The sequence below is a fragment of the Scophthalmus maximus genome, chromosome 6, assembly GCF_022379125.1.
Source record: "Scophthalmus maximus strain ysfricsl-2021 chromosome 6, ASM2237912v1, whole genome shotgun sequence".
Lineage (NCBI taxonomy): Eukaryota > Metazoa > Chordata > Actinopteri > Pleuronectiformes > Scophthalmidae > Scophthalmus > Scophthalmus maximus.
This window is the reverse complement of record NC_061520.1, coordinates 22,304,615-22,322,752: the sequence shown is the minus strand read 5'-3', so window position 1 is coordinate 22,322,752 and position 18,138 is coordinate 22,304,615. Positions and strand designations below refer to the sequence as shown.

The 18,138-nt window shown below is 41.4% G+C and overlaps 1 protein-coding gene across 2 annotated transcripts in view; it reads left to right on the top strand.

Annotated features, from left to right (window-relative positions):
- The first annotated feature begins 1,261 nt into the window (after nucleotides 1-1,261).
- cntn3b (contactin 3b) overlaps nucleotides 1,262-18,138 on the top strand; it is a 47,430-nt gene continuing 30,553 nt past the window's right edge. The window contains exons 1-3 of one of the 2 annotated variants that reach the window (XM_035632263.2): nucleotides 1,262-1,752; nucleotides 7,707-7,842; nucleotides 10,069-10,204. In XM_035632263.2, the coding sequence (XP_035488156.1) occupies nucleotides 7,788-7,842; nucleotides 10,069-10,204 (191 nt within the window). In that variant the 5' untranslated portion in view covers nucleotides 1,262-1,752; nucleotides 7,707-7,787. Of the gene's footprint in view, nucleotides 1,764-7,706; nucleotides 7,843-10,068; nucleotides 10,205-18,138 lie in introns of both variants that reach the window. The other variant, XM_035632264.2, reaches the window with a different exon arrangement.

Here is an 18,138-nt window from a genome sequence, read left to right as displayed (position 1 = left end):
TCCTGATATGAACATACGACTTTTGGAGTTTTTGACATCTAAGAGCTACAATTTGGTACACATCCTTACAAATACATATGTTACAGTGCAGTAGACTAAACCATGCGCAGCTTTTCAAATACTGTTTTAAAAAGAAGAGCTTATATGCTCAAAATTGCAAAATTGCAAACAAACTCCTCCTTTCACCCCATATGCTCGCACTACTGCGCCCCCTGCTGGTGAGTGAACAAAACAATAAATATGTGGCCCGAAAACACCAAAACAAGGAGCTGAAAGACTTTAAAATGCAACGACAGAGGTGAAAGAGTCGTCACTACAATGGACTCTTTTTCTTTCTACTTCCACCGTTAATACGAAAAAAAAATAGTTTTTTGTACAGCTTTAACGTCACAGGTCATTCTTGGTACATGCTGTGTCCACGTGCTTGGCCATTGCAAGGACCACTCTCCCAGGTGTGCAGGAAAGTAGATCCCATTTTAGTATGTTTATAACGAGGATGTGTTTGGGATGCCCTCACAGAGCTTTGAAAGGAGCCGTGAAGAAGAAGAAGAAGAAGAAAAAATAACTCACCAAAAGACTGTATGATTTCGGATGGTTGCATCATGAAGAAAAATAACATTTAAATTAGGTGACATCATATTTATAGACCGAAAGGCAATAAAAGCACCTGCGTGTGTGCGCGGTCCTCTGCCGCTCATCTGGTTTGGAGCAAAAGTGTTTCAGGATGAGAACGGCGCACTCTCTTAAAAAAAAAAGAAAAAGAGCCTCTGCCCGTGTGGGTCCACGCCCGATAAAGAAGATTCTAGATTTTCTAATTCGACTTATAAAAGCATCATTAAAAACGCACTCGTTTGCGCTTTAATGAATCCCCCCCCTCCGGTGCCGGAATTCACCAAAACCCGCAGCAGATTCTGCGCATCAGTTCATTGCGGAACATGCTGCGGAAACATTTCGCCCAAGATCAGCTTCAAAGACAGTTTGTGGTCATGGTGAATAAAAACCCACACATTTTTCCATGTTCAAACGATGGAGTGCGTCTTTCTCATTTTCTTAACCAAATCGCGTTTATTTTCCCCTCCATTACATTTTTTCTGGTTTAGAATTGCCATTATTATGATTTATTTTTTTAAATTATTATTATTATTTATACATTTTTTTGTGGGGGGGGGGGGTGTTGATCTCTGCTCATCCTAATGATACATATCCCGAGCTCAAACGCGCACTCACTTAGGCGCAGGAACGGCAGGTGCCCATAGGCTGGTGGCGCATTACCGCGCCGCGACGGGTGTTTTCACGCGTCACCAGTGGGCGCTTCTTCCTGCGCACAAAGAGAAAAGAGCCGCGGGACGCGCACAATGTTGAGTCTCCGCTCAGAGGCACTGCTGTCCTCCGTGCGCCTTGGCAGCGTCTCCGTGGAGGGTCGCGGAACGTCCCGTGCGCAGCGCGCCCCGTCGCCCCAGATTGTGGAATTTAACCGAGGCTGAGGCTGCTGTCTAGTTTGGTTCTTTTAGCGGCCGAGAGGCGCACTTGGACGGAGCAGAATTAAGTGCGGAGCGCACCAAAACGCTGCCGGAGCACCGAGCCACCTCTCCTTTCGGCTTCCCGAAGAGACAAGAGTTGCGTTGGGGGAGAAAAAAAACAACCCAAAATGTTATCCTCTCACTAGATCTAGAGACAACACGTCAAGAAGATATAGTGGAATTACAACCAAAGCAGTTGAACGAAGAGGAAAACAATTGCATCCTAGGACAAGTGAGTACCAGGTCAGAAATGGTCACGCACGCTTGCCTTTTAATTTTGAATGCATATGGAACTGTGATTTAAGTTTACTGATAAAAAAAAAAAAACGACTACGACTCAATTTCTCAGAAGCGAAAATAAATGAACCTATTAAAAAAAAAGCTTCATCCATGTGACAGAGATGGTTTTTTTTTTTTATCCTTTTATTTTTCCCAAAGCGGCACCGAGGCAGAGTGAGCATCGTGGCAGTGGTCACACATGCACGATGCTGATGGATGCGTTTCTAGTCGAGTCTCGAATGGTTTGAATGGTCCTACTGGGATTTCTACTGTTGGGGCGCATTTCCCTCATCTAGGACGAGGTCCATATGGTGCTGCTCTGCTCAGTCACACAGAGCAACAGCAGGACCCCCCCCCCCCCTTCTCTAACTTGTTTAGGGGAATTATTTGAATCTCTGCAGAGGGAAAGGGGCCTGAGCTCATGTGGATTTTCCTAATGGTCATTTAATTGCGTCTGAATGTCCTCTAATGTCATAATATTCTGATATTTGTGCTGCGCCCCCTCCACCCCCCTGAAGGTCCTCACAGGATTATGACAGTCGCAGCCTGCTGGGGATCATTATTAAATGAAATTAACAGCTCAGACTCACTCTAATTTTTTCTTCTTCTGGAAAGCCAAATATTTGGCCACCAGGGCTCTGTTCTTTTTTTTCTTCTTCTGTTTTTCTTCTTCCCGTCCAGACTGCATGAAGACAGAACTAACAGGGAGAGAGAATTGCTCCGACTGCTGCTTCATCTACAAAGTATCCTAGTATTCAGCAGGGATTGTAATCGCCCCGTCCCCCTCTATTCATGTTTATTTATAGATCCTTTACACATATCAGCCAAATGAGAGGTGAAACACATCTTTTGAAGCGCACGCAGTGAGTTATGCGATAACAATGCAACAACCAGCGTGGCAGTGCAGGGATGAGTTTGTACTGTTGCACCATTTGCTTTGAAAACCCCAGAGTCGGAATTTGCATCGTGCTGCCAGTTTTCTTTTCTGGAAAAGGCTCTGAAATGGATTGAATGGCATCGGCGGGGGAACAAAAAAAATATATATGTAAAGAACCTGCCTGAGTGTCTGCTGCTCCCCATCCTTGACCTCCAGTCATGTGTTTGCGGCCGCACATCTAGGATGAGGGTCTGGGGATGTGCCTGGCTGATGATGGGGGTTGAGAAATGGATCGCTGCTCCCCGCTCTTTCAAGTGCACTTACTCTCCTGCCCCTTGCGTTAGGCAGCAGCTGAGGGATGCGGCCGCGTTTAACACCGGGGGGAGTCACTGGGGGCGTCCTGCTGTTTTCTAGGGATTCATTGATTCTTTTCGCATGAAAATACACAGCTGCATGATGTCCGCAGAGATGTCCTGCCCAGATGTTGAGTGTGGTAAACAGATATTTCATTTGACAAAAAATGTCAGGAGAGGTTATGGATGACCATGAAATGACATCATTTGCGTCTTTGTGTAAAAACTAACATTGAATGTAAGGCGTTATAATACCTGTGCTTTTCTCGAGTGACATTTCCCAAGTGGACATACTGTATGCATGCACGTGTCGCTCCCTCTTAAATTCAGATGTTGTCCTCCGGCAGCCAAACCTGACCTTATGCACCGTTCTAATCATACACTATCTTATTCATACATGCACAGTGAGACGCATCCTTCACAGGCTTCATGGCTCTTGCTTGAAATGAAATGAAAGAAACATCTCAGGAGACAATATGCATTTTACCAATTCTTCCATGAATGTTAAAGTAGCAGCTGTTGGGAATGGGATTGAGCTTGGAGGGGTGGCAATTACATGAAATGCCCTTTTTTTTTCTTGAAAGCTTAATGTATTATTTTGCCATGGGGAGCATTGCTCATTCACTCACCTGAGATAGGCCTAATGCACAATCAGTGCCAAACAATTACGCCGTTGTTGCTTCCTCTCTTTTCATTTCGCAAGCGTTTTGCTGCAACCTAAGCTGTGCCATGCACACATGAAGCTTTTGCATTCATTTCCTTCTCGCCACATTCATTTATCTAATTCATTTCTATTCTCCCTGCCTCCTGTGGAATTGACTTGTGCAGGTCCTCCGTCAGTCAGAGTAAATTAGGAGGTATGAGTGCACAGTTAATTGTGAACTCCCCATTCACTGGCAAAAGCACAGAGCAGCTGCTCATTGAGATTGAGTCTGTCCCTGGTGGTGGATCCTTGTCTCCCAGGTTCTCTTGCTGAATGACTTAATGCCTACGGCAGCAGATCCTCATAAAGACAATCACTAAATGGAAATGAATGCTCCAAAGACTGTAGTCACTGGTGGTGAGTGGAGTATTATTTATTTATTTTTTTTCATTTTTGGCATGATCTGGAATGTGGTTCTCCTAGCTCTGTGTTGCTTATTTGCTGCATGTGATCTGAATGCAGACCTTGAGCTTGAGGGGGTGGAATGGATGCCGTTAACCACCTTTCCTATCAATTATGTGCCAAACAACAGCCCCACTAACCAAGAAGTCATCTCATTTACTCTGGAATGTGTTTAGCCAATGATTTCCATTAGGTTTAGCTTCTGTGGAGGAGAGGGGGGAGTGATGCCTCATTACATTTGGCAGTGCAATCTTTTGCTCAGTTGAGAAAATCCAAGACAGAAAATGCCTCCTCACCCTGATGGCCACAAAGACCAGAGGGAGTTGTTTTCAGTTTTCCCTGTGTCCAGGAGAAACTTCTTCTTTCGGATCTGCTAAAGAGTCAGCCGACACTGGCAGCATCGCGAAGGTCAAAAAATGTCAAGACGTGCTCGGTGTATTCCCTAGAATTATACGTTTTAACAACTGTATCAAATGACCATTGGAGCACCACGAGACACTTGAGCTCTCCACCGAGGGCCAGTGAAAATGAGATTCTTCAAGCCCCGATGACACACCCTCTGTACAAAATGGCTGGAAATACTGGCAAATACTAAACCTTTTAATGAACCATTAATTCAGAGTTAAATACACAAAGAGAATGCTCCAGAATGAAAATGTCACTGCAGGTTTTACAGGCTGCAGAATGAAGCTGTGCTTAGGGACAAACATCCATCATATCAGCACTGTGCCATGAGCTTTGTAATACTCTACTTGCGAAGAAAGTCTTTTTCGAGGAGATTTTCGTCTCACGATTGTGAGGCTTTCTCGACTGATGGGTTGGGATGAAGAAGTCAGATCCTGAGGAAAGAGGATAGCAGTTAATACTGTACTCACAGTGAAAAATGTAGCACACGTTTATTAGGCTCCAGTAGAATCTCACACTGTGTAATCGAACGTGATGGGTTTCTGGAGTGACAAAGCACCCCCTAAATTTTGAAAGACACAAGGAAATCCACTATGAATCTTGCTGTGTCTGCAATTATACAAGACGAAGAACAATTACTGGCACCGGGACAGTCGAGTCAACGTTGGCCAATAAGTTCTGATCAGGCAAATGGGATGATTTCCTCCCTGTAGGTCCGTTCTGCCGTGCTTCACACTCCTCATTTGAAGCCATTCTTTTCAAACCACCACCCCCCAATCCTCCCGTTACAAGTTCGTGAAACAAGTGAGTGGTTAGTATTTAGGGCCGTTTCAAGAATGCCAAAGATAGCCCTGGGTTAATCCGCACAACAGGGTTGTGTTGTAAGGATGAGGTGCTGGGTTGAATTCTTAATCCTCAGAGGCGTATCAGTTTCCACTTACTGTGATGTAGGTCAGAGCTTGAGCAAAGCCCCTCCTGTGCCACTGATGCTGCAATTACAGTCTTAAAGCTCTCAGTTCCACTTCCACTGTAGAAAAGTTTTAATGGCCATTTGGGTCATTGACCAGTTAGATGGGATGCCTGATGGAGCAAATCATTCATTGTGATAATGATAGGTACTAGAGGTGATTGAAATGGGTAAAATCAAAGTCTAATCATGATTTTTTCTGGTGTGATATGAAGAACATTGAATCCAATGCCCAAAATGCCCAAAGCTAAATGCCCAACAAAAGCCTACTAGTAGTCCTTCTCTGGTTGTCATAGGCCAATGCATTAGCCAACATTGGCCTATGACCAGTGCCAAGTTATAAAAAAGTAACTGCCGATAAAGAACAGGAAAAAAAAGATCTGGTTCAAGGCAAAGCCCAGAACTGGTTTTATTTCATCTTTTGTCAGATATTCTTTTTGGCTCTTAAAAAAAATTGTGAAATGTTCCGTTTGTGAAGCATTTTTTCAGGGGTCAAAAAGAAAAAAAAAAGTTTAAAACGTTTGAATCTAAAATAAACTGTATCAAACTATCAGAACCTTATTGAAGCATTGCTTCATACTCCTTTGCATCGCATCATATTACGTGGAATCGAATTAGCATTGCAATAGCAGTAAATTATATCATTTAGTAGTTGCTTCATATGTATCTATAATATATTGGATGTTTGGCAATGTGTTGAGATGTGTTCCGCATCGGCCTCAGTCATGGAGATATAATTGCTTGTCAGCTTAGGTAATTAGACAGATAAAGATTTGCAACATGACACCTGCTCCTTCAACATCCACACCCCTAAAAGCTCTTGATTGTAACATACAGCAAAAGAAAACAAGACACTGGGATTGACCTTATTTACAAGGACTGTCACTTTTTCAGCTAAATAATTGTTTGAATTAATTTGAATCTAACCACATAGCCTTAGGAAATATGTTTTTTTTCTTAATTTCATTCGTTCAGTGCCTCTTCTGCCACACTTAGATGGCAATAAGCTAACGTTACAACCATGTCAGGCCGCTGCATTTTACAAAGCTAACATCCTTGCTGCTAACCGCAGTTGTTCTGTTTATAGTGTCTAATATAAGATTTCCTTTTACAATTAATGCTTTTTTGAATTAAAAGAGACAACCGTAATATTAACTAGTGACTGCTGATCAACAGTCTACTTAGAACTGCATTTAGCACATGTTGTAAGCCAAATTATGCACCTTCAAAATCTGGGTTTACTAAAATCTCTCAAATCAGAATGAAAATGTAAAAAGACAACTTTGGAGCTATGCACCTTGAAGCATATTCCTCTCCCCTTTTGGCAAAGGCTAACTTAACCCCCCGCTTCCCGCCCCTGCACTATGCTAACATGCCCTGGACCAGTCTTACAAAATCACCTGTCCCACTCTGTTAAAACCAGCCCACCCCCCAACGTCAAAAATATAGCATTACTGAGATAAGTAACTACAAAGTAATTATTGAAATTCTAAATGTGGCCGCCTACACAACTTTTAATCACAGTCTGCCTTACACACAGTATTCTCCTGATGGCAGTAATGCTAATGACATAGTCAGAGTCATTGTCACAGGTTGCACTACCTTGGTTGAAATATTACGAGTTGAAATATTTCTCTCCTCTTACAGTGTTGTCCGACAACACAATTTAGCTGAACGTGAAATGTGCCAGTTTTTTTATTGTTTTAGTTGTGGCCTTCTTGTTGATCTAAGGGAATATGATACATTTATTTCAAAATTATAACAGTCAGTTTTCTTACATCCACCAAACCATTTTTTAAAGTATGAAGCGGCATTTTGTGGAGTGGTGGTACAAAGTCTGCCATCTCCTATTAATAGTCAAATAGGGAGATAGAAGTGTCTTTTGAGGTCGATCATTTCCTTCCTCACTTCTCTTTAAAGCTGCGGGATTGAGCTTGTTAGGCGGGATGAGCAACACGGACAGTAAAGGATAACACACCCATTAAGCAGCTGTTCCTTCTTCAGTGCCACCTGAAAATCATCTCCTCAGGTTATTGTCTACGGCGGTTTTTCTCACTTCCTTCACTTGTAGTTACTCCAAAATAAGAAGAACCAATTATGTAACTAACCAGTGCTATAATCATGTTTTCCTGTTGAATGCTTGTCGTATTTGGATCAAAATGTCATATTTTAATCACATCCCTAATTACTTTCCTTTCAGATTAAAATTCTTGTATTCAAGGGAGAGCAATCCATTCACAAGCAATTGGATGAGAGTCTTATTAGCCCTCGGGAACTAAAGATGATGTTACCATGGAAACAAATTGTTCTGCTTTCAATCACAGGATGCCTTGCAGGTAAGATACTTTAACACATATTATATTTGAGTTTCACTGCACTTGTTGTCATGGTTAATGGCAAAGCAACATCTCTCCTGATAAATGTTTGCTCCCTAATGCATATTAATGACAGGAGAATGTGTCATTCTACAATCATAGACTAACTGGATGTCTCTAAGGTTAAAGGTTAGAAATAGCATGTTATTCTCAGTGGGCGATGTTTATACACAGTATAGAGTTTCACCCATTAGTGGGAAAGAGACAGAATTATTGCTATTAGTCCTCTGAAATTCTTGACAAAAAAGGTTACACTGAAGTTGTAGTCATTACATGTACAGCATCCCAGCGTGATGTCCTTCACCGTTCCCCAGAGCAGTACACTGTCAGGGACAACGGGGTGTCCAATCCTATTTCTGTTTATGGCGGGTCCAGATCATTATCAGGATCCCTGCAATGAATCCAGCCCTGCATTTTAGCACAATCTACTTGCCACCGTGCCTCACTCTGCCCTTGTCTGACCACTTGGGATTTGAGCAAGAGAAGCACTGACACACTACCAGAATGTCAACTCTTGTTCAAATGACATTGTAAATCCCAATGAATGTTATTCAAATTGGCTCATGGGTAATTCACGCCCAGTGCTCGTGGGAGTGAGATCCAAGCAGTCTCACCTTCCTAGTAGACAAGTGTTTTTTAACAGAGCCCCGGTTGCTGCCCATGGGTGCTAGTTCTTATTCACTACGTCTGATAGCAATCATTATGACATCTGAAGTGACATGTTGTCCGACTCTATATTCTGGGACTAACACAAAATAACCTGACACCTTAGCCTGCGTGACACTTTATTTAAATTCACATTAGGGACAGGCAAACCACGGTGCAAGGTGAATGAATTTGCTGTGATGGCAGCTGTGGGACCATTTGTTAATAGGTCCTTCTGCACCAATCTTTTCGAAATGTGACCGACTTTTCCTCAATTTAACCTTGTTTTGCAGTACATGTCCCTAAACCAATGCAAAGAGTTGCTATGATATATTGCACTTGTTTTTTTTCCCTCAAACTCTCTGTATATGCTTATTGGTTGACATGCTATTACTGGTTAAACCCACATGTAGAACTGCTAGCCACATGCTGCAATCTGTTAGCAGTAGGATATCAATTAGACCTATTCTGGCCGTCTGTTGACTCTGCTTTCATTTGGTACCAGATTGTGTTGCGCACCCTTTCCTTTTAAGCCGATGTCGGATGAGCACATCCTTATGGCATCAATTAATCGTTGCATGTGTAGTATGATGTTCTGAAAATAAATCACTCTGCTTTATCCATCAAAACTGACACCTGTAGGGATTTATTAATTGCTAAGGAAAAAACGGTGTCTGTTTCATCAGCAGTCAATTTGAGCACTCAATGTTAGACCTTATAACTGTTAATATCCATGATTAAGATACTATTCATGGCAAGCAATTCATACTGAACACCTCGGTTTTGTTGGTGTTCATTTCAGAATTTGTGAGTTTTCTGCAACTGCATTAAAGGTACTATTTGTACGTTTTTAAGTGTTTTTTAAAAATCTATTATCATCAGGTGTTTACTTACCCGTCAAAAAGAAAAATGTTGTCAAACTTCATGGGTTTACTCTGTTTTGCTTCTTTGCTTCTATTAGATTTAGCATGCTAACCAGCTAGGCCCAGCACATCGTCAATTTGCGATACCGAGTCACTGTAATGTTCTGGGTGCCTTGGAGATGTAGCGCTGCTCAGAGGGTGTATCACTACCTCTCGACTCATCTATACATTACTGGAGTAAATTCAGTCAACTGTAGTAGTCAGTGCTTCTTCCTCTACTATTCATCAGAGAAGTGAAGTAGCCTACAGTACCTACAGTAAAAAAAGATACCATATATGTCCGGTTTAGCAGTTAGCAGCCTTACAAGGATACATGAAATGTACTTTCCTTTATAAAATGTTAAGCAAATAATGTCCACAACACATCATGGGGATGGTCTGAATGCATTCCTTTGATTTTCTTTGGAAAAAAAAAAAACTGTTCAGGGAATAGGAGACAACACACTGTGCGTTGAAAAAGTAATACACTCTGTCAGAAAGTTCCAGTATTTCAGCAAGATTTACTGTTTGTCCTCACAGTCGCTGTGCTTTTACCGGTTTCATCCAGTATTTTCTCTCAAGGTCAAAGAGACAATTTTTCTGGCTTGTACTGCAATAGACTTTCTCCCCTTTTCCCCAGTCTGTACAGAGGATGTCATATTTCAAGGGCCAAGATGGAGGACGGAGCCAAGTGACCTCATTTTACCAATCAACTCCCAGGACCAGCAGGCTACCATCACGTGCGAGGCGGAAGGGAGTCCTCCTCCGCAGTTCAGGTAAATTACCACATTAATGTTACATTACCCACGAGCACAAGCTGAACTCTCTTCCTGCTTTGGCTCCTCATACACGTCACATAGTGAAAATCCATTGCGCCTTAATTGCTTGTGAATCTTGATTGCTGCTTCCACGAAAATCAAAGAGGGTACCGATAGCGTTGATTGCTATTGATTTGTTAAAGAACAACGTTTCTTTTGGGGCCATCAATTATGCACCATTCAACAAAAAGACTGTCTTCAAAGAGCTACTGCTTAATTGAGCATCCATTTCTAATTGAAAAAAGCCTATCTATTTTCAGCCCCAGCTATGATGTAGGATTAGAGTCGGGGAGGCGCCACTGTGGTTGATGAATATGCCAACACATCCGATATGAGCGAGGTTAACTTTATTAATGATAAGATTTAAGCCACTGTACGGATGAAGCTGATGATTTATAATATGGTGCACGGCTTAAGAAATCATTAGAAGGAGAAAAGGAGATTCCAGCAGCTCATTTGCTCCACAGATCCTTTGATATCTCCCTGGCTATGCCCTGGTGGTGCAGGGAGCCTGCCTGAAAATGGCAGCTGGCTGTGTTTTTTGTGGTAGATTGTGTTTCGGGGCTTGGTCAGCACCATGTAGATGCACAGCAAGCAGGGGAGAGAGGCAATAACCTTGTGAGTGACATTCTGCTAAATGCTTACATTTCCCATAATGTGTCTGCACTGAAAACATGGTCCAGGCACAGCAGCGGGGGGTATCAAAATACTTGTTGTGCAATCTGAACTATCCCAGTATGAAGCCAAAACCATTGCTCGCATTACTTCACCTGGAACTTAGAGCATTCTGACATTCATTTGTGTTGTTGAAGAGGTTTTCTCTTTCAGGCTCTTTCCGGTGATAATGCAGTAGTGAGACAGGATGTTATTTTCAGTCGAATGTGAGAATTTTTCCTGAGTATGTGTTATGGGTCTCAAGGATGAGGACCCAAATAACAAAGCAGGGAAAGAGGATCAATTATCAAACAGCACACAAGTCATGTTCATACATCACATCTCAGTCTCTTTCAATTTCAGTTACTTCACTCATTTCTATACGGTACCTAGTATCACTTACACTCCAATAAACACACATCTCTCAACATCAGTTTCTGTGGTCAACACATCTTAAACATTTATATTCAACAGCATTTTGTGTTGATAAATTACATTTCCTTCTTTACAATATAAACTGGTTTCAAACTCACTATAGTGCACTCAAAATAATATGCAGTGTCCCTTTAAATCTGCTCAACTGGACAATTAGCTTCTGAAAAATGTACAGACCACTGAGATGTATTTGTGAGATTGTGCTGTGTTACATTCTTTAACTACATATTTCTAGCTCTGGTCACAGAATTCAACAAATCAACTTCAATATTCCGCTTGATCAGATATCTCTTATAAACACACAAAATCTACAACCATCTGCCATATTCACAGTACTAAGGAGGACACAGAAACACATTCACACTCACAGGTCGCGGTAGACACAATACGGAGCAGGCGCGCGAAAACTATCACATCATATCTCATAATAAAGCTGCACTATTTCATATTTTATACAAACAATTGATCAAATAGACTGTGCATATTTTGCTCACAGCCCACAAGGCTATGGGAATTTATGACCACCTTGGAAGCTCTTTTTTTTAACTTCACGAGTGTCTTCCAGCTCATTTTGTCAGTTTTTACAACTTTGGTTAAGTTTCACTGTTTTCATCACCTGTGTGTCCGGCAACAGAGGGCAATTTTCAGCAGAAACTAAAAAAAACTCATAAATGGAGAGCAAACAAAGTTAGTGACTAGTTTGTGAACACAGTGGTGCATTTAGCAGCCAACATGTCGGGCTTATCTAGGTGGAGACCAAAACAAAGCTAAAAAGAATATTGATGAATATTTGACTTACATTTTTCAGGTTGCTAATTTGCTATTATGCTAAATGTTGGGTGTGCGATAATTAGCCAGCATTTTCACCATATCAAACTTTACAACGCAATTGTGTGATTTAAATTTGAAAAACAATCCATATTTACTATAACCTTAATATTTTTTTTTTTTACTATTTGAATTGAAATGATTTACAAAATATACACTGTCCACATCGTTAAAAGAAATAATGCTTGAAATACAATCACTGCTCCCTTCTGTATCTCAGATTTCATAAAAAAGCTTTTGAAACGTCAACCTGCTTTTCTAGTGAGCCTCTGCTCCCTTATTTTGCACATTTTTAGTTTTTGTTTTAGTGCCGCACTAAAGTACTTTTAGAGCACTCAGCTTCAAAACAACATACACAGACTACTGTGTGTCACACTGGTGATGGTCATCTAGGTCAGTAGCTCCACTGTTTTGAAACCACTGCCATCAATTATGAATAATAAAAAAAAAATCTGAAACCAGGTTAAAAGGAACACATGATGTTTGCGTGAGCAATCTCTCACCACTGTGGATTGACGTTAATGGAAATGTTTTTAAAGACACTGGATTTTTGTCCTTAATATGACAAGGAGTTGTTGTGTGTGTTTGTGTGTGTGTGGGTTTTTTTTGGGGGGGGGGGTTGCTTTATTTGGGCTCCATCAGTTTTTCTGACACTGATTGTCCTTGACTTTTTTATCCTTCAGGCAAGGAGGGAACTTTTTTTTTCCTGGTGATAAAATAGAAATCATAAATTCATGGCAATTCATTTTATAATACTGTAATCAGAACCTCAGAATGTCCGGAGCAGACTGGGGGAAAAAAAATCGCTTTTAGGAAGTAATTCCAGTGATTTTCACCAGTGTCTGCAAACGGGCGTACATCCTGGAAACCAACATGGTTTGTTTAATTAGATATGCCAAGAGAGAAGGGTATTACATTCAGAACTGCACACTCAATTTCCTTAGTTACTGCAGCTATTAAGATGAAAAAAATAATTCATCGGGTTTTAATATCCATAAAGAAAATTAGGCCACCCAATATTAAATTTGTCAGAAAAGATGATGATGTTAACCCTTTTTCAGGGTGCTAAAAATGGGCTTGGAGCGTTGAGCATGTCAGTTGACTTAGAACCATGTTTAAGCTTTCATTCAATCTGGAGCAGTTTTTTAAACCCCATTTGTGTTCGGCCAAATGCCATAGATTATCAGTACAGCTGCAATTAATGTAAATGGCATCGCACAGTGTATAGTAATACCGGATACAATATATGTATGTTTTCATTTTTGTCGTAAACACACGTCTGCCCAGGCAACATCTTTAATGAACTCATCCTTCTTAACATATACAGAAGAAATGCAGAGCATCATAACACTACAAAACGTTTTATGCAAAATAAAGATCTCACCTGAGTAGACTAGGGATGCCCATGAACCCAGTGAAAGATCTTTATGGTTTATAGTATCTGCATAGTGTTATGCTATATACAGTACAGTACAGTACAGTAATAATAAACAGATAGAAATAACTTAAAGGATGAAGCTATCATTATTCTATATTTTTGGCACTGTCAACAAATGAAGCCCAAACTAATAATGCACCAGTCCATCTCTGAATACTATCTGATTTCCCTTTTTTGTGTGTCTCTCAGCCCAAAACCCATTAGTTCCAAGTCAAGATGTAAATCTTCAAAACCAGTTCCTGAATGTACGGCTTCATTTATAGAAGACAGGCTCAGAAATTTCCCTGAAAGAGTGGAGTGCTGATCTTTTTTTATCAGATGGAACTCGAACAGGACAGAGTAGAGCATTTGTTAGGGACTATTTTCTACTCTGGAGCGATACACATTTGGAGATCTTGATGGTACTGGTAACAGCGGGATGTTGGATTTGGAATCGATTTGGAATAAATGGCAGTGGCCACGATAATGGAAATGAAGAAACTTGTCAGCCAGTGCAACAGTGCGGCTCACTGATGTGATCTAAATAGTTTTGGACAACTATGGAGCTCAGTGGCTGAGAGGAGTAAGATATATCAGACAATGCCAGCAATTCATTGCTGGAGCCAACGATCCGTTGTTGGCGTTGCGCTTTTCATGGAATCCCTTGCCTGTAAGAAAAAAATGTACTGCACCACCGGCCGTATTCTTCAATCGGTGTGAATCATTACCAGGAGCTGTGTCAGTGGTGGAGCATCAGTTAAAGGAGTTAGTGCTTTACATACTTCACACCGCATCGGTTTGCAGTGATGCTCAGCAATCACACGTGGAAAGAACTCTCAGCCACTAACTGAAACAACAGAAGAATGAAAGAATGTCGGAACTAAAATCTCAATGTAGAAACATTCTCAGATAATTGCATCTGTGATTTAGTGAAAATGGCAGATTGGTGATATTTATCAGTGATATGGAGGTGCCGTTCTTTAATAGGTTGTCTGACGTGTTTGAAAATTCCGTCTAGTTGATTTACATACAACGGCACAGATAGCAGATGTGATGAAATGAGAACCCAGGTCGACACTGGCGATGATTCTTATAACCCCCTCAGAGTTCCAGTTGCAATTTAGCCCCGCGCGGTGTTCTTTTCAACACTCCGATGCTCCACTTTCACCTTCAGCTCGCCCACTTGATGACACTGCAAATGTATGAACGGCAACCCTGACAGTTCTCCTGTTGACAAATAGTCCATTGTAGCCGCAGAGCAACACTCCGGGGCTCAGAGCCGTTGCTTTATGAATACACCTGTCACCGTGTTTACTATGAATCTGCTGTAACACAGGATCAAGGGCACAGCGGTGATTGGAACGGGGGTGGGGGGGGGGTGAAAAAGGACTCTGGTTGGTGTCTGCTAGCATGAAATGTGACTTCGGGCAGATGTATGACTCCACCTTTGTTTACAGCAGTGGCTCTCAAACTGGGAGGGGGGCGGCCCTTCCGCGGTGGTGGTGGGGGGCTAATGCTATCATGCTGACCTTTATTACACTGAAATTAATGTTTGATCCTTTTTTTTTTTTAACTTATGCTCTCCCTATCATTGTTAATGGTTGATAAAGAACTCCAGGGTGCATGAACCTTTTTCGGCCTCTGACGGGGAGCATGCCTGAATCACTTTGTGGGCCACTGGATTACGAATAGTTACAGATTAACAGGGGTATAAAAATACCTACGATTACCTTATTATTAAGAGTGCAGTTGCAACCTAGAGTCAAGATGCTGGATGTGGAAGCTGTTTCAAATTGAATTCATTTTTATTTTTTGAAGAGTTACTTTTCTTTTTCTAGGGCGAGGAATTTCTATGACCCTTGGGTGTATGAGATCGTTTTAAAACCAATAGGCTAAACTTGAAAGATGTTGGACTGTGCCATGAAAAAACAGTTATATTTTTGAATTTCTAGAAGGCAGATATATGGAAAATAATTTTATTTTTCCTTAAAAAAATAATAACCACTATAAAACTATAGAATCATTAATGATTACAAAATGATACTCAGTGTCTAAAGAGAACATTAACGTTCACAGTAGTTTTGAGAATATATGTTTTTGTCACATTGGGCAAATGAAAATCAATTTATTAAACAGCAGCAGTAATAACCTACTAAACATAATTGTAGAGAGCACCGTGGTCAGCAGTTGAAAAACCATTATCAGCGCCAAGGCTCTGCCTGTGTGTGTGTGTGTGTGTGTGTGTGTGTGTGTGTGTGTGTGTGTGTGTGTGTGTGTGTGTGTGTGTGTGTGTGTGTGTTTGTGTGTGCACACGAACAGTATGTGGTCTTTGTGGCCACTGCTGTCTCTGTGGGTGTCTGGCCTCAGGAAGGAAAGCCAGGTGAGCCAGTGCAGTACAATCCCCAGTCTATTTGATGAGGAGACCTCATGCAAAATTGATGTGAACTTCAAGGTCAGGGGGAGTTCATTCGGAGCATGCTCAGATCAGTTCATGCCTGCAGCACACCACAGCAAGCGGGCTCCTGGACTCTGTCATACCCACTGTAAGCTCCTCTCGGCCTGATTTGCAATAAGAGCCAGTGTGTTTCAGTTTGGGCTGCACTAACTTTAAGACCCCTGCTCCGCCTGATTCACTTATTTTTTTACTGAAACAGTTTGAGTTTTAGAAGGGATTATAATGGAAGGGGGTCACAGGATTATATATTTTTATCATTCCTTATACTTGGAATTATTTTGTCACCTCTCAGATTTGTCTTGGGCCCCCCCACGGTGCCCCAACCTGCTGGTTTTGAACCCCTGGGCTATGGAACAGGAGGGAACATATAGAACCAGTGCATTGATTGGTGATACATATTTTTATGTACAATGAAAAGTCATTAATAAGGATTTATTGGTAAACCTTTCCATTGAGGTACATCCTAAAAATGGTTGATACATTTTAACTTATATCGTTATTAGTGGTCATTAATAAGTTTTAAGTTTAATATACCTTGGATTCACGACAACTAACCCTTTTTTAAAGTGACCGGCTTTAATTTCGAAGTGTTGATCTGGTAGTTGGGTCGGTGGGCGTGTGGGTCAGATGTTCGGGATTAGTTTTTTTTTGTATTTTGTTTATATCTTGTACACTCTTTAATAAAAAAATCTTTAATAAAAACAACAAACAGTGTTACAAACATCAAGAGGAAGGAGTTGTTCACAACTGGTCAGTCACCGCAAAGACCGGCCGAGCTGCATTTCCCGTTCAAAATCTTCGTTTAAATAGCTGAGGTGACATTACTGTCAAGCACCAGGCGGTGTATTCTACCTCTTATGACAATGTGACATACCCTCCTCTCTGATGATCTTTCTGAAACCTTTAAATTGTGGAAAAAAAGGCAAATAGGGGCTCTGTGGTGTCAGGCTCCTCTTTGTCGTCTTATAAAAAAGTGCCTGTCAAATGTTTCTGCAGAGAGAGTAGGTAGGTGGCTTGACTGATTGTGTTGACGGTGCACAGACACAATTACACCCGTCCAGCTGTCTGCTCCCCCGCCCCACCCCCACCAATAATCCAACAAGGAGAGGAGGAAAACAACAGGGGTGAATTCAAATGGAGGAATGAGGGGAGCGTACAAAAGTTATGTCACTGTTGGAACGATGACAAAATAAGTCCGATTAAGTGACTGGCACAGGCCAGACTGTTAGATGAATAATGCAGGCTACAAGATGAAACACAGCGTCGTCTTTTCTAGTCTGTCAGGCAGGAAACCAGTGAGAGCCATGACTGACTTTAAGACTGCATGAAGCATCAGTCTAACTGCCTATTAGTTTGCCTGTGAGTAGGAAAATAAAAAGATATTGATCCCCCCCCCCCCCTTATCATTGGCATTGTCATTTCACGGTCCTATCGATGAGGCAGACTTGAACATAAATAAAACACCAACACCGCTGTGTTTTTCAAATTCTATAAGGAAAAGTGATTTTTCATCTGTGTTAATGTTCCGAGATAAAGTTCCGTTACCCTGCACCGCTCCTATAGGTATTGCTCATTTCGCATCTCCCTCAAGTACTGTGTGCTGCCATCAGCCTGACAGACTCTAGATGTCAGAGAATGAGATATAAAGTATTTTCATTGTTCACCATGAACATTGTTCAGTGTTTTGTCTCTGTTGGTAGCTGTGATTAATAGCTGTCACTTCCTGAATTCCGCGTGCATGACCGACCATCTCGTGACCTTTTCCTTGAGGGAAATGGTCTGTAGACAATGCAATCTGAAGGTGTCAAAGCAATAATTCAGAAACATGAACGCACAGGGCATAAACTAATTAGAAATCACTCAGAGAGAGCATAACTCTGCCAAGGCCGCACAATCCTTTATGTTTGTAATGTTAATAGCACAAAAGGTTAGGAGATTTTTAATCTGCATCCAACTGCACACAGGATACAGTCAGTGTACGACCGTGTGACAAATCTTGTTGTACACAGAGAAACAAGACTAAGAATCTGGACCAGCACAGTGCTTTGCACTTGTTGCTAACACGCTCATGGTGGTCAACGATGCTAGGTACTCAAGCACTGT